This window comes from Pseudophryne corroboree, chromosome 1, assembly GCF_028390025.1.
Source record: "Pseudophryne corroboree isolate aPseCor3 chromosome 1, aPseCor3.hap2, whole genome shotgun sequence".
In the NCBI taxonomy this organism is placed as follows: Eukaryota; Metazoa; Chordata; class Amphibia; order Anura; family Myobatrachidae; genus Pseudophryne; species Pseudophryne corroboree.
Genome location: NC_086444.1, coordinates 1,139,134,215 through 1,139,151,413, shown reverse-complemented (window position 1 = coordinate 1,139,151,413; position 17,199 = coordinate 1,139,134,215). Strand labels below are relative to the sequence as shown.

At 46.9% G+C, this 17,199-nt stretch overlaps 2 protein-coding genes across 7 annotated transcripts in view; one reads left to right on the top strand and one right to left on the bottom strand.

The window, feature by feature from the left end:
- The window catches only part of TRMT44 (tRNA methyltransferase 44 homolog), a 325,304-nt gene that overhangs the window by 64,914 nt on the left and 243,191 nt on the right, over positions 1 to 17,199 (bottom strand). For 2 of the 3 annotated variants that reach the window (XM_063924178.1, XM_063924184.1), the window contains exon 2: positions 9,669 to 9,786. In XM_063924178.1, the coding sequence (XP_063780248.1) occupies positions 9,669 to 9,786 (118 nt within the window). Of the gene's footprint in view, positions 1 to 9,668; positions 9,787 to 12,101; positions 12,580 to 17,199 lie in introns of those variants that run through there. The other variant, XM_063924169.1, reaches the window with a different exon arrangement.
- ACOX3 (acyl-CoA oxidase 3, pristanoyl) overlaps positions 12,513 to 17,199 on the top strand; it is a 199,549-nt gene continuing 194,862 nt past the window's right edge. For 2 of the 4 annotated variants that reach the window (XM_063924142.1, XM_063924149.1), the window contains exon 1: positions 12,513 to 12,901. Coding sequence is in view for 1 of the 4 variants with exons in the window: in XM_063924133.1 (XP_063780203.1) it covers positions 13,457 to 13,512 (56 nt within the window). In the remaining 3 variants the exon portion in view is untranslated. Of the gene's footprint in view, positions 12,902 to 12,948; positions 12,981 to 13,441; positions 13,513 to 17,199 lie in introns of those variants that run through there. The other 2 variants (XM_063924156.1, XM_063924133.1) reach the window with 2 other exon arrangements.

Sequence of the window (17,199 nt, the reverse complement as noted above, 5' to 3'; positions counted from 1 at the left end):
GAGGTACCTTGATCGTGGTAATTCCTTAATTTTGAACAGTTTTTCCGTATTCTATGGAACTGGCGACAGCCAGTTTGGATGATGATTACTACTCGAAGGGATGAATGAGTTGCAGTCTGTAGGTTTATTGTAAGTTTTGGTCTGTATCACATTTTCTTCTATAAATATAGAAGAATCCAAAAAATGTATTATTTCAGTACTCTTCTGAAATGAAAGTTTAATGTTCCGGTCATTGGTGTTCAGAAGATCACAAAAAGTGTCCAATGAGGTGGCATCCCCTTTCCAGATGAAGAGGATGTCATCTATGTATCGTTTCCATAGCATCAGGTTCGACCTGAACTCATGGTCTCCATAGACTGATATTTCTTCCCAATGGGCCATGAACAAGTTAGCGTAGCTAGTGGCGAACCTGGTGCCCATGGCTGTCCCATGTAGTTGTAGATAGAATGAATTGTCAAACCAGAAAAAATTATTGGTTAAAATGAATTCACTGAATGAATGAAGGCTGTCGTATATCGTAGGATGAGTCCTTCTTCCCAAAAATAATTTGTGGCTTCCAAGCCATGTTGGTGGCTGATAGCCGTGTATAATGATGTGACGTCAGCTGTCACAAGAATGAAATCTGATGACCAACTGATGAGCTGAAGTTCCTGTAAAATGGCTGTGGAATCTTTAAGGTAAGATTTAATCTTCTGTGTTAGTGTTTGGAGGATATGGTCGACATACTGTGATAAGCTGGATGTGATTGATTCGATGCCTGTTACTATGGGTCAGCCTGGCGGATGTAAAATATCTTTGTGGATTTTCGGAAGAGTGTATATAACTTGTATCGATGGATGTGTAATGGTTATATACTCCCGCTCCTTGTCCGTGATAACTTTCTTGCGTTCGTATTTGACAAGGAAATCCATCATCCTTTTAGATGTACCTTCAGATGGATTCCCTCTAAGTTTCTTATGTCTTCTCATCACTGAGCTGTCTCTCGATTTCTCTCTTCTAATCCTCTACGTTCTGAACAACCACTGCACCTCCTTTGTCAGCTGGTTTGATGATAATTGCTGTATTATCTTGAAGTCCCTTTAGGGTTTCTCTCTCCATTTTGATCATATTGGGTTATCTATATACCTAAAGATGGTATTATTTAGCTCTTCTGTGACTATTCTCTCAAAGCTCTCAACGAAGCATCCCTTTTTAAAGGTGGGAAAGAAAGTCGACTTAGGTTTAAAGATGGAAGAGGCCCCTTCATGTTGTACCGTATTGGTGTTTTGATCATGGAAAAAATTCTTCAAAGTCAATTTCCTTATGAACCTTTGTAAATCGATATAGGCCTCAAACTTATCGAGTTTACTGGATGGTACGTATTTTAATCCCTTTTTAAGGACATTTTCTTCATCCTCATTAAGGACATGGCTGCTAAGATTATATATCCTGGTGAAAGCAGTCTCATCGTTATTGTTTTTTTATTCCCCCAGTGGTGGTGGAAATGCCGAGGGTAGATGGTATTTTAATCCTTTTTTTTCTTTTTAAAGTAATGAGATAGTTGGTGTCTTTTGGATGAAGCCAGTCCTCGTCTCCCTCTTCTTGTTATGGTCTTTTGTTGAATCTGCCACTGCTTCGTCCTAAAAAAACCTAATTGGTATCCTCATGTCTCCTAAGTGGGTTAAACCTTTCTGATGTTCTTACTGCAAATTCAGGAGTATTACGTCCTCGGGTATATCCTGGATCTCTTCTATTCTCTCTTTTTTCTCTATCCTCGAAGGCCCGCCTGTACTGCCATCTGGAGTTGTATCCGTCCCTTGAATAATCTTCCTTTCGTGCATCTCTTTTTCAAAAATGTTCCTGTCGTTCTCTGGATGACCAAATCCTCAGTCTTGGTACCTGTTGTTCTCTATATGAATTCCTTTGAGATGTTCTTCTATATCGGGTGTTCCTCCAACCCTGTCTCCATTCTGGAGTTTCCCAATCTTCATTTCTCTCAAACCTGACCCTATTATCCCTGTAACGGGGTTCCTTGTTTTTGAAGAAGTTCTTTTCTTTCTTTCTTTCTTTGTTGGTGTTGTACCCCTTCCTTGAAGTCGTTCATATCTCTGATGTATTTTTTCTTCTTCTTTTCCATCAACTCCTTCTCGTTTTCCGCAATTTTTTCCACGATTTCTTGTTCCATATCTTTAAAATCTTGTAAATCAACCAATGGTTCTACGGTGACCCTTAGTGTTTCAATTTCCGTCTCCAGTTCTTTCAATTCTTTACTTCTTTCTCGAACTATGAGTCTCATCAAAGACATAGAACACGAGTCGATGATGCGGATCCATTCTTCTTCAAAAGCCGATGATTTATTGGTGAAGGTAGGTAGTTTGTCTATTCTGAGTCCTCTGGGTATTATTTCCTCAGCAAGGTATCTCTTCAGGGCTATTACCTCCCACCAAATCTTCCCTTCCTTAAAAAGGGCCCATTCTAATTTGGACATTAAACTTTCTAAATCTTCATCGGCTAATTCCACAGAATCATGTTTGTCACCAAACATTGTTTCAAACTTATCCTTCCTCACATTTCTATGAGAAAACATTTTCAGGAAATGAGGCAGCGGTGGTCCTTTTAAGTGAGTGAAAAAACAATGCGTTCCACCATACAGGAAATAGGATATACAGTGTTTTTAAAGTGTTTTTTTAGCATGATGGATATGTTTTTTTCTGAAGTTTGTGTTAATCTGAGACTTTATATGGCTATGCATTAGCTTTTAAGGATTTTATTATGGAATTATACTTAAGTAAAGGTTTAAATTGAAACCACACCTCCATCACATGATTTCCTGTTTTGGGGTATAAATATCTGTAGTAGTGCCCTCATCACACACCTTGAAAAAGACCTCTGTCGAAACGCGTTGGTGTGAGGGCTAGGGACTGACTTGGACGGTATAACTAGAGGTGAGAAAGTCCGGACTTTAACATTCTTCACTCATCTCCGCATATCTTCCATTGTTATGACCATGGGTCCATTGACGTTTTTTTTGTTCTGTTTTTAAACATTTTATCAATAAATCTTTTCTGTGATATCATTCCACTTCATTTCTGATACCCGATTTTTTTCCTGCATGCATACATCCCCTTTTATTGAGAGGAGTGGAATCGTAGACTAGGACAAAGGATTACCAGGACCACTCTAAAGATACCTTTATGAATTGGTCTCTGCACTTTCTAGTGTGAGTTGGGTACGCCCACTATACTTACTATCTGTCTCACTTACGTAGGGGTGACCCTAGCTGGGGAAATCGGGATTAAGGATAATGAACCACAAGTGGAACTAAAGATACCTTTATGTGTGTTCACCCCCTCTGTATGGATGTGAGTATGGTACGCACCTCCACTTTAAGAGAATAAGGGGCACAAGAATTGAAATTTTCAAGAGTGTACATCTATAATACGAACCTACTACACTATCAGTCGTTCCTCTGTTCTTTTTCCATCCCTGAGGATAAGAACCGATCAAGTGTTTCATCCAGAGAAGCAAGGCGAAAGAAAGGAGCACAGAACCAAAGATACCTTTATGCAAGGAATACACCATGTTATTACGCGGGTACGGTACGCATCCAAGTTACCTTACGTCCTGTGCCATCTGTATTGAAAAAGAAAAAAAAAGGACTTAAGAAAGGGATCAGACATATCAGAACTCACTTTAAGACTGTGGATCACAGACTTGTTCCATGCCGCAATATTTTACTGTTTGTTTAGTCATTTGATGAGCGCAGAAGTGATGTCCAATTTTTCTTGTACTGTAGATCCCATGGAGCCACAGGAGGGACATCGGGAGGTTGTATCCACAAAACACCCTGAGTGAATGTATGAACGTCAGGAATAGACGCAATTTTTCTCTGAAACCACACCGACCAGGCAGAAATATGAACTTTGAGGGAGGCCAGACGAAGGCCTAAGTCCAGGCCCTGTTGCAGAAAAGCCAGAAGCCATGAGGTTCTGAACTTGTAAACATTGTATTTCTTAGCAGCACACCAGGTGAAATAAGAGTTCCAGACCCTGTAGTAACTCCGAGCCGAAGCCGGTTTACGGGCCGTCAGGATAGTTTGGATGACCGCCTCAGAGAATCCTTTGGCCCTTAGGAGTGACGCTTCAAGAGCCACGCCGTCAAAGCCAGTCTGGCCAGGTCTGGGTAGACACAAGGGCCCTGAACGAGGAGGTCTGGGCGCTGAGGAAGTAGTAGAGGACGTTCCATCAAGAGACCCTGCAGGTCTGAGAACCAATGCCGTCTGGGCCACGCTGGAGCGACTAGAAGTAGTATTCCTCCTTCTTGCTTGAACTTGGGCAGGAGTGACACCGGAGGGAACACGTATGGCAGATGAAAATTCCATGGAATTGCTAGTGCGTCCACCATACACCCGGAATGAACACTGCCGATATTGCTAGCAGACGGCGTTCCGCCCATTGAAGAATTCTGGGCACTTCCCTCATTACTTGTCAGCTTCGAGTGCCGCTTTGATGATTTATGTACGCCACCGTGGTGGTGTTGTCCGTCTGTACTTGAACGGACCTGTTCCTTAATAGAGGCAAGGCTAGTGTCAACGCATTGAACACTGCCCGCAGTTCCAGAATGTTGATGGGGAGGAGAGACTCCTCCTTGGTCCAGCGGCCCTGGAGATAGTGTTGCTCGAACACCGCGCCCCAGCCCCTCAGTTGGGAATCCAGAAGGGACGGCCCCTACTCAACTGTTGATCCTGGAGCCACTAGGACAGAGACAAGCGGACCTCCGGAGTCAGGACCATCATATGAGACTTGATCCGCTGAGACAGACCGTCCCACTTGGATAGGATTAACCACTGGAGAGAACGAGAATGGAATTGAGCATACTCCACCATGTCGAAAGTCGACACCATCAGGCCTAGTGCTTGCATCGCAGAGTGAATGGACACTCTTGGGCGAGAGAGGAAGTATCTGATCCTGTTCTGAAGCCTCAGGACATTCTCTGGAGATAGAAACAGCCACCCGTGGGCTGTGAGGAATTGCACCATCAGCTGGAGATGGTTCAGGAGGACATCTTGGGAGCTTGACAGGATCAGCAGGTCGTCTAGATACGGCAGGATCCTGATTCCCTGTTGACGGAGATGAGCTGTCATCACGGCCATGACCTTGGTAAAGATCCGAGGGGCCGTGGTCAGTCCAAACGGCAGAGACCTCAATTGGTAATGGAGGTTGCCAATAGCAAACCGCAGATATTGCTAATGTGAAATGGCAATAGGAATATGCAGGTAAGCATCCTGTATATCCAATGATACAATGAAGTGCCCAGGTTCCATGGCCAGTACAGTGCAGCACAGTTTTTCCATACGGAACTTGGAAACTCTTACAAACTTGTTCAGTGACTTGAGGTTGAGAATAGGCCGGAAAGACCCCTTGGGCTTCGGTACTAGAAACAGGGTCGAGTAGTAGCCCTTCCCTTTTTGAGAGAGAGGCACTGGCACCACCACTCCTGTCTCCAGGAGGGATTGGACAACCAAGTGTAGAGCTTGCGCCTTCAACGGGTCCGATGGGATAACCGTTGCGCAGAACAGGCAAGGGGGACGTCTCTTGAAAGAGACCACGTACCCGTGAGAGACAACTTCCTGCACCCACACGTCTGAAGTAGTCCTTATCCAGACCTGGGTGAACTGCAGGAGTCGGCCGCCCACCCTGGGGTCCCCCAGGGGGGAGGCCCGCCCCGTCATGCTGCAGGCTTGTCCTGTTTGGAAGCAGGCTGACGGGCAGCCCAGGATTGTTTAGATTTGGGCTTACCGGCCCTGGAAGTACGAGGCTTGCTCAAGTACCCGTGACCCTTTCATTTAGCTGAAGTCCGAAAGGAATGAAAAGTAGTACTTTTAGCTTTCGGAGCAGAAGGAGTAGCATTAGGAAGGCATGCAGACTTAGCAGAGGCTAAGTCAGTCACGATCTTATTAAGGGGGCACTTCCAGAATCTTCTTGGAGTGTAGGTCCACCTTCCAGGAATGCAACCATAGAATCCGGTGAGCCAAAATAGACGTAGTGGACGCTTTGGACGCCAGAATACCTGCCCCAGAGGACGCCTCTTCAATATAATGGGAGGCGGTGGTAATATGAGACAGACACTGTTTGGCATTGTCAGAAATATCCTGAGGTAGCTCGGCCTCCAATACCTGGACCCACGCATCAATAGCCTGTGAATTGCCCCAGTTAGGGAATAAATGCACTTCATGCATCCCTCCACACGCTTATCTGTCGGTTCCTTTAGGGAGGTGACAGTGGTGACAGGCAGAGAAGATGAAACCACAATCCGGGCGACATGAGAGTCGACCAGCGGTGGAGTTTCCCACTTGTTAGTCAACTCCGCAGGGATAGGAAAACGAGCCAACATCTTCTTGGATAGGGCAAACTTCTTTCCTGGGGAGACCCAAACCTCTTGACGTATGGCAATTAAAAGGTCAGAGTGAGGAAAAACTACTTTTGCCACTTTCTGACGCTTGAATTTATCAGGCTTTTTTGATGCAGTAGTGGGATCAGCTTCATCATCAATCTGGAGAACCATTTTGATAGCTTCCACTAATTCAGGGACATCAACCTCATCAGAGGCCACCTAGTCAGAATCAATCGGATCAGTATAGGCCCCATCTTCATCAGAAGTAACATGAGTGGATTGAAAGGAGGAAACCACACGCTTAGAGGGCCCCTTAGCCCCAGAGGGCTGAGGTATAGACTTCTGTTTAACCAAGGATTTATTCAAAACCTGTATCTGGTTAGATAGTGTGTCCGCCCAAGTCGGATTAGCTACAGGGACAAGTTGTGGCTGCAATGGCACAGGTAGTCCCACAGGGGGCGTAAAGTATTTAACATACAAGAGAAGGGAGCCCAGTTGGCTCTTGGTTGGCCACGGGGACCACAGGTGGAGTGGGAGAGGTAAGGGACCCATCACCCACATCCCTAGCAGCAGGTTCCCCCCCCTGGTAAATCCGTGGGAGCAGCACTGCCTGATGCAGGAGCGTCTGCGGAATTCCCGCCCTGTGTGGCAGACATTATGAGGAATGTAGCCGTGGGGTACACAGTACAATATAGCCAAACAATAGGAATACCGTATACCAATTCCCCGATTTATGTGCTAATAAAAGCAGGACACAAACAGAAAAATGAATCGGTATGGGTTGACTGAAATACACAGAAAAATACACTGAGATGCATAGACTGTGTAGCACTATATATATGTGGACCCTGACGCACTTACCCTCACAGGGCTCAGAATATAGTGATAGCAAGGGTGTGTTACACTTAAAAGGAGAGCACACACAGCAGCTACTCTATATGGCACACTCAGTCACAAACACAATGCAGGAGTAATGTACACAACAATAATACTGCACTGAACAGGCAATTTACATATAATAGCAGATATGTAATGCAGAGAGATATAACAATGCACAGCAATACTGGATGTATATCACAGAATAATTGTACCACCTATTCTGTTAGAAGCACACTTACTTCTTAACTAACGCTGTCTATATGACATGTAGAATACTTAAGTGTCTGTATAAGCACGGCGCTGTGACAGGCGGCTATACAGAGGAGACAGCACCCAGCAATCCCGTGGAGAGCAGCCCTTAAGTAGAAATGGCGCCTGGTCTAAGCAGGGAGTTGACGGAGAAAGTGAAAGCAGCTCCAGGGCGGGAACATCTGCGGGAGTTGGCGCCCGGAGCTGGGGGGAGGAGCTACAGGTTAGCGCTCTATCCCCCTTATGCTGGACTTAACCACCGGTATAAATGGAGCCTGTATAAAAAGTAACCTGTGCTCCTATAGCCCGGGTGGATATAGTGGGGTCCCTGAGCCGTACCGTGTCCACGCCAGCCACGCGGTCCGTCTTCTAGAGACCGCGCGGGATCGCGATTTCAACCCGGCGGGTCCCACCTGGGGACCCTCTTACCTCCTCCCCATGTCATGCAGCCACGCGATCCTGGAGATGAGCAGCGGCGGTGTGTGCCAAGATACAGGTGCGTCTCCACTGTAAGTACCCGGGAACCAGGCCGCGGGAGTATACAGCGCCACAGAGGGGAGGTGATGGAGCCGCAGCACAGCATGTCCTAAGGACATAAAAGTGCTGCTGCTCAGTCTTCAAAACGCTTTCTTCAATTCTTCAGTGCTGCCTACTAAATTTTAATCTCTTTGCATGGTGGAGAATCCTCCTACAGTAATTTCACAACTGTATCAATTGTGTCTCAACAGCGTGAACATTACACTACCTACTTATGTGTCAGCTTGGCAGGTGGAACTAGGTAGAGTTTTGATGGAAGCTCAGTGGACTTATATATTTAGTTGTACTACTGCTAGTTCCTCTTCCCTCCAGGTATTTGCAACTATATATAAACTTTCAATCAATCGCATATTTCCTAATCTACCAGCCACTTGTTGGCGTTGTAACCAGGAGCTGGGAACCCCACTCCATATTTGGTGGGCTTGCCCAAACTAGTCAACTATTGGCAAAAAGTGCGACAACTGTCTACTGTGATCACTCGTCTTATGCTGCTGGATTCACCTGAATTTTGGCTATTTCATTTAATGGCCATACCTATTTACCTGCGTTTTTCCAAACACTCCCAGAAAACGGTCAGTTGACACCCAGAAACGCCCCCTTCCTGTCAATCTTCCTGCGTTGTGCTGTGCAACTGAAAGCTTCGCTAGAACCAGTGCAAAACCACAAAGGACTTCGTACCCGTACGACACGCATGCGCATTGCGGTGCATATGCAGATTAGCCTTTTTTTCACTGATCGCTACGCAGCGAACAACGGCAGCTAGCGATCAACTCGTAATGACCCCCTATATGCAGGGATATTGTATATGGATTTTCTTTTACTATAAAGTGACAACATCAATATCAGACAAAAAGAGTATTCTCATTTCTGAATGAGATCTGCAGTGAGAGATATTGGGGGTCATTCCGAGTTGATCGCTAGATGCCGTTGTTCGCAACGCAGCGATCAGGCTAAAAATCATAATTTCTGTGCATGCGTATGCACCGCAATGCGCACGTGCAACGTACGGTTACAAAGTCCTTTGTGGTTTTGCACAGGTTCTAGCGAAGCTTTCAGTCGCACGGCACAACGCAGGAAGACTGACAGGAAGTGGGCGTTTCTGGGTATCAACTGGCCCTTTTCTGGGAGTGTTTGGAAAATGCAGTCGTGCCAGGGAAAACGCAGGAGTGGCTGGGCGAACGCTGGGCGGGTGTGTGACGTCAAAAGCCAACCCTCCAACGATAGAATCATCGCACACGAAGAGTAAGTCCAGGGCTGGTCTTGTTTTGCACAAAATGTTTTTGCAGGCGCTCTGCTACACAGGCGTTCGCACTTCTTCAAAGCGAAAATACACTCCCCAGTGGGCGGCGACAATGCGTTTGCATGGCTGCTAAGAACTGCTAGCGAGCAATCAACTTGGAATGACCCCCATTGTCACACCTCTAATTAAAAGAAATCGATAGCTAGAAGTGGGGGGGGGCGACAACGGTCATGACAATAAAATCAATTTGTAGGGAGAATAAACAAGTAGAACTAACAAGTGAAGGCGTCTCATTGGTCCCGGGTGTGAGAAGGAGCTATACATCACATGGCGGAGACTGGGACTTAATGCTAATATATGCAGTGCAGACATCTCGCTCTCCCATACTCACCATTCATCATCCTCGACATGTTCAAGACGGATTTGATAAATGTTGCTTTTCTTGACCTGAAAACGTCCCTGGCTTGGTTCTTCCAGCGGTACAAATGTCACAGCTCTGCCGGAGGCATCTGGAAGTGGTATTAGAAAACATCCTTATTACTTATCTATCATGATCCCACTTACACTAAAGGGTTCATCAAGTTTACAACATAGTGAGTACAGGAATATGCATCTCAGTGTCACATATTTCTAGAACTCTTCAGTAAAATCTAATCACGGTCTTCAGACATTAGTTATGAATTAAAACGATTATTACACTGTCATGACAAAGCAATAAATGCTATTGGGGACATATGACCCTACATATGAGGATATTAGAAGACACAGAGAAGCATCATGATTATATAAGGGTTCGAGGTGGCACCTCTAGGCACAAATTCATAATGTGATTTCAGCTTGTAACCTGGAATGGGTGTGATATGTTAGGTCGATGAGACTTAGGTCGACAGTGTCTAGATCAACCACTATTGGTCGACAGTACGTAGGTCGACATGGTTTCTAGGTCGACAGGGACTCTAGGTCGACATGAGAAAAGGTCGACATGAGTATTTTTACTTTATTGGGTGTCGTTTTCCCCGTACAGTGAACGGGAACCCCAATTAGTGCACCGTGTTCGCTCGCCATGCTTCGGGCAGGTTACCGTTCCCAGCTGTAGTTCACGTGGATCGTAAAGTATGAAAGAGTTTTAAAAAAAATTACAAAAATGTGAAAAACTCATGTCAACCTTTTGTTATGTTGACCTAGAACATGTCGACCTAGAGTCCCTGTCGACCTAGAAACCATGTAGACCGACTTACGGTCAACCTAGACAGTGTCAACCTACTTACTGTCGACCGAACAACCGGATCCCACCTAGAATAGTCAGCACATTATTCCTTATAATAAGTGTTTCTGTAACATCAAGCCTGCATTACTCTCTGTCTATTCATGAAGCAGTGTAAAGAGTGGCAACCAATCAGCTGCTTCATACAGTTGTATAGTATGCAAATTATTCATGTTACTTCAAAGTTGATTGGTTGCCATGGACAACTTCTCCACTGGCTCACTTCTCCACACTTTTCACTGCTTCATGAATAAACCCCCGAAATGATAAACTAGCAGATTAAAGAGGGAATTCAATTATACGCGTAATTTGCCGTGGGCTAATTGATCCCCCAGGCTATTTAATTAGCCCCCGCCGGCAGCACTTATCTGGGATTTTTTCACTCCTCTGAACAGAGGTGAAAAAAAACCCACTTTCATTGAAATGCAAATATTTGACCTCTGTTTATTATGTTGAATTTAGCATTAAATTTCCTTTCATTTGATATATGAATCATTGCACTGCATGAAGTGAAAGTTTTTATAAGCATTCAAAGTTGAAAAACATTCAAATTCCAAAGAGTGTCCGCAATTTTGGCCACCACTGTATCACTGCTTCCTCCTATTAATCGCCGATTTCTCTTGTAGCCCCTTTGTTTTCATTAGTTTACTTGTCCTTATACCTGCTAAAGGGAGTGCGGTGTGTGCTCAATTTATGAAGTGGTAGCTTTGTTTTCTATTAACTGGCCTATACCCTTCTAGGGGGGATCTGCAAAGTGGGAGAAGATTTGCCAGATCCCCACTAGGTTTAGGGACAATGTTGAGCACGCATATATGAATTACTCTCATCAGTTGTTCGGCTGCCATTAGAAAAAGAAATCAGGGGCAAACTGCATTCTGTATCACTGCGATATGCATCGATGCAGAACACAACCAGGGTTCCGCCAATGAAGGGAGACCCCTCAAATCATGGATATAAAAGGCTTGTTTTATACCAGTTAATTAAATGCAGCCCAGCCAGATGAAAAAGCACCATGGCAATCCTTACAGAAAATAATGCTACCATGGTATATTACTAAACTACACTTGATGCCATGCTAACACGCTCAGACACTGTGATACTTTTCTGTAAGCCAAACTCAGAAATAAAACGCAGACCTAAGCTCTGAAGCAACGACACAACCGGAATGGAACCGGCGACCTCCCACACTGTCCTGATTTCAGCACGACAGTCCTATCACGTGTAGCTTATAGAACGAGTCTGAGCTTCAAACATTGAGGCATCGATAGTTTGCTATTATTAGTATAGGGTATTGCCATCGATGGTAAGGCGACAATCCGATGTTTACATGGTGATACAGCGCCACCCTCGCGCTGCACATCACCAAGCTTACTTTCCCAACAGGCTCCCATATCGCCCATGATTTCCGACCAACAGTGTTTAACCATTTAATGGACAGCCCTATTATACAGTGGGTGGGGCTTCCCCAAAAGTGGGTGTGGCTGATCTTAAAGTGTACTGTGCTTATGTTGTCCTGATTTTCCCATTGAAGGCTGTTATATAGGCATAAATGGTACATGCCTGTGATGACGAGCTCCCTCCGGGGCTGTGTGGACGGGTAGTGCGGGTTACACTTGGGGATGAGGCTCCGCAGTAGGGCGGTGCTCCCTACACTGGTCCCTCCCCCCGCGGCACTCGCTCCTCCCCCCGCGGAGACCCTTATCCTCTCCAGCACATCCCCATCCGCCGCGGGGCAGCAGCTGAGTTCGGCAAGGGGGGACAGTAGCGCCCCCAGGAGCTCGTCCTCCTCCCAGCACATGCCGAGCTCCCAGCTCCTCTCCGTGCAGGCCCCGCACAGCCTCTTGTTCAGCACCTGCGGTCTCTCCAGCCACACCGTCACCGCGGAGCTGAAACCGCCGGGCAGCACGCAGCCGGGGTCCCGCACGGAGACTTTCCCCAGCTCCGGCATTCTGCCTACTACGCGTGCTGCAGCGTGGACTGTGTCGGACTCTGAGATCCAGGAACCGGCACGACGTTGTATCGACTGTGCAACTACAGTGTCCCCATGAAAAGAGCCATTTTCCCTGAGCTCCGTAATAACATGCCAATGGCTTTTGGTCTTCACAGAAATGGCCGCCGCCGCCACTCTAGCACACAGATGTTGTGCTCACTATCTCTTGCCAAAACAAACAGCTGGACTTCTTAGCAATCGCACAATGATGATGCAGCAGCCTCATAGCTCAGTTATAGGTAAGGGAATTTTTCCCAAAACAAACATGGCGGAATAAGCGCCTGCCCCCACTGCCCTATACAGGAACTCTGCTGCCTGCAGGTTCCAGGAGGACTCTCAGTCATTGATTGTTAGCTGAGGAGCGAGAGAGGTGAGTGCTGCAGCGGTATCCATTGTGTCACCGCTTCCCAGTAGCTGACGTTCATGCATTGGCTCATTGCAGGCTGAGGGTAACAATGATGGGTCTTCAGTTAGGGGAATCACAAGTCCCAGCACTCAGAGTCTAAGAAGGGATCTCTGGCAGTTCCACAGGATGCACAGATGCATATTAGCAGCATTGGTTGGGGTAAAAGCTGGGAACATGGTACAGGAACCTACAGGGCTTGGTGTGGTTCTTTCTTATTCTTTAGCAGTTTAGGTAAAAATAGTTTAAGGTAAATGCTGTACATGTGATTAAACATCTCATGGTTATATAGTTTTCTGCTATTATTTGCTATGGTTTACATCCATTTACTTGTGGGTTACAGAAATAAATGTTACACACATAGGGGCAGATGTAACGAGTGAACCCCTTGTTATCACTCGTTACGAATGTTAAATGGTGCTCCAGCCAATCAGCTCCTGTCATTTTCAAACACATAAGAATATCCCTCCTTAAATCTACCCATAATTTTAATATGGATATGAGCATAGCCGTCATGTGAGGATGGCCCTGCGGGGTGAGGGCGTTCCTGCTGTCTGTGAGCATAGCCTTGCTGTGGGGTGAGTGTGACGGAGGGTGGCCCTGCTGTGGTGTGAGTGTGGCTGAGGGTGTTCCTGCTGTGGTGTGAGTGTGGCTGAGGGTGTTCCTGCTGTGGTGTGAGCTTTGCAGAGTGTAGCCGTGGCGGAGGGTGGCCCTGCTGTGGGCTGAGGGTGGCCCTGCTGTGGGCTGAGCGTGGCGGAGGGTGGCCCTGTTGTGGGATGAGGGTGGCCCTGCTGTGGGGTGAGCATGCCGGAGGGTGGCCCTACTGTGGAATGAGCGTTGCCCTGCTGTGTGGTGAGCATGGTGGAGAGTGGCCTTGCTATGGGGTGAGGGTGACCCTGCTGTGGAGTGAGCATGGTGGAGGGTGGCCTTGCTGTGGGGTGAGGGTGGCCCTGCTGTGGAGTGAGTGTGGCAGAGGGTAGCCCTGCTGTGGGATGAGCGTGGCCCTGTTGTGGGGTGAGCATGGTGGAGGGTGGCCTTGTTATGGGGTGTGTGTGTGTGGCCCTGTTGTGGAGTGAGTGTGGTGGAGGGTGACCCTGCTGTGGGGTGAGCGTGACTTTTAGGAACATTGTTAAACTCTCCCTATTACGTGTAGAGCTCTAAAAAAAAAAAAAAAAAATCTCCTTCCACTGCTCAGTTACATTCAGTGTGCTGCCACATTACCTTCTATTTTAGTATAAGAAAAGCTATGAAGAAATTATTATTGATATATGCTAGAAGGAATTTCTTATCAACATTTTGTTGGCTCAGCTCCTGTAAACTGGGTTTTCTCACATTATGATATTCATTTATTGAGTTATGTGTGCCAACCTACAGCATTTATTCAGTACCATGATTTATCTCACTGGTTAACTCCTGTGCTTCTCAGCCATGTCTTTATATCATTGTATAATGTTTATTTCTCTGACGTCCTAAGTGGATGCTGGGGACTCCGTCAGGACCATGGGGAATAGCGGCTCCGCAGGAGACAGGGCACAAAAGTAAAAGCTTTAGGATCAGGTGGTGTGCACTGGCTCCTCCCCCTATGACCCTCCTCCAAGCCTCAGTTAGGTTTTTGTGCCCGGCCGAGAAGGGTGCAATCTAGGTGGCTCTCCTAAAGAGCTGCTTAGAGTAAAAGTTTTGTTAGGTTTTTTATTTTCAGTGAGTCCTGCTGGCAACAGGCTCACTGCAACGAGGGACTTAGGGGAGAAGAAGTGAACTCACCTGCGTGCAGGATGGATTGGGCTTCTTAGGCTACTGGACACTAGCTCCAGAGGGACGATCACAGGTACAGCCTGGATGGGTCACCGGAGCCGCGCCGCCGACCCCCTTGCAGATGCTGAAGAGAGAAGAGGTCCAGAAATCGGCGGCTGAAGACTTCTCAGTCTTCATGAGGTAGCGCACAGCACTGCAGCTGTGCGCCATTGCTCTCAGCACACTTCACACCAACGGTCACTGAGGGTGCAGGGCGCTTGGGGGGGCGCCCTGGGCAGCAATGAAAGTACCTATGCTGGCTAAAAATACATCACATATAGCCCCTGGGGCTATATGGATGTATTTAACCCCTGCCAGGTTGTCAGAAAAACGGGAGAAGAAGCCCGCCGAAAAGGGGGCGGGGCCTATTCTCCTCAGCACACAGGGCCATTTTCCTACACAGCTCCGCTGCTAGGAAGGCTCCCAGGCTCTCCCCTGCACTGCACTACAGAAACAGGGTTAAAACAGAGAGGGGGGGCACTTATTTGGCGATATTATTATATATTAAGATGCTATAAGGGAAAACACTTATATAAGGTTGTCCCTGTATAATATAGCGTTTTGGTGTGTGCTGGCAAACTCTCCCTCTGTCTCCCCAAAGGGCTAGTGGGGTCCTGTCCTCTATCAGAGCATTCCCTGTGTGTGTGCTGTGTGTCGGTACGTGGGTGTCGACATGTATGAGGACGATGTTGGTGAGGAGGCGGAGCAATTGCCTGTAATGGTGATGTCACTCTCTAGGGAGTCGACACCGGAATGGATGGCTTATTTAGGGAATTACGTGATAATGTCAACACGCTGCAAGGTCGGTTGACGACATGAGACGGCCGGCAAACCAATTAGTACCTGTCCAGGCGTCTCAAACACCGTCAGCGGCTTTAAAACGCCCATTTACCTCAGTCGGTCGACACGGACACTGACTCCAGTGTCGACGGTGAAGAAACAAACGTATTTTCCATTTGGGCCACACGTTACATGTTAAGGGCAATGAAGGAGGTGTTACATATTTCTGATACTACAAGTACCACAAAAGAGGGTATTATGTGGGGTGTGAAAAAACTACCTGTAGTTTTTCCTGAATCAGATAAATTAAATGAAGTGTGTGATGATGCGTGGGTTTCCCCCGATAGAAAATTATTGGCGTTATACCCTTTCCCGCCAGAAGTTAGGGCGCGTTGGGAAACACCCCTTAGGGTGGATAAGGCGCTCACACGCTTATCAAAACAAGTGGCGTTACCGTCTCCAGATACGGCCGCCCTTAAGGAGCCAGCTGATAGGAGGCTGGAAAATATCCTAAGAAGTATATACACACATACTGGTGTTATACTGCGACCAGCGATCGCCTCAGCCTGGATGTGCAGCGCTGGGGTGGCTTGGTCGGATTCCCTGACTGAAAATATTGATACCCTTGACAGGGACAGTATTTTATTGACTATAGAGCATTTAAAGGATGCATTTCTATATATGCGAGATGCACAGAGGGATATTTGCACTCTGGCATCAAGAGTAAGTGCGATGTCCATATCTGCCAGAAGATGTTTATGGACACGACAGTGGTCAGGTGATGCAGATTCCAAACGGCACATGGAAGTATTGCCGTATAAAGGGGAGGAGTTATTTGGGGTCGGTCCATCGGACCTGGTGGCCACGGCAACAGCTGGAAAATCCACCTTTTTTACCCCAAGTCACATCTCAGCAGAAAAAGACACCGTCTTTTCAGCCTCAGTCCTTTCGTCCCCATAAGGGCAAGCAGGCAAAAGGCCAGTCATATCTGCCCAGGGATAGAGGAAAGGGAAGAAGACTGCAGCAGGCAGCCCATTCCCAGGAACAGAAGCCCTCCACCGCTTTTGCCAAGTCCTCAGCATGACGCTGGGGCCGTACAAGCGGACTCAGGTGCGGTGGGGGGTCGTCTCAAGAGTTTCAGCGCGCAGTGGGCTCACTCGCAAGTGGACACCTGGATCCTACAAGTAGTATCCCAGGGGTACAGATTGGAAATTCGAGACGTCTCCCCCTCGCAGGTTCCTGAAGTCTGCTTTACCAACGTCTCCCTCCGACAGGGAGGCAGTATTGGAAACAATTCACAAGCTGTATTCCCAGCAGGTGATAATCAAAGTACCCCTCCTACAACAAGGAAAGGGGTATTATTCCACACTATATTGTGGTACTGAAGCCAGACGGCTCGGTGAGACCTATTCTAAATCTGAAATATTTGAACACTTACATACAAAGGTTCAAATCAAGATGGAGTCACTCAGAGCAGTGATAGCGAACCAGGAAGAAGGGGACTATATGGTGTCCCTGGACATCAAGGATGCTTACCTCCATGTCCCAATTTGCCCTTCTCACCAAGGGTACCTCAGGTTCGTGGTACAAAACTGTCACTATCAGTTTCAGACGCTGCCGTTTGGATTGTCCACGGCACCCCGGGTCTTTACCAAGGTAATGGCCGAAATGAGGATTCTTCTTCAAAGAAAAGG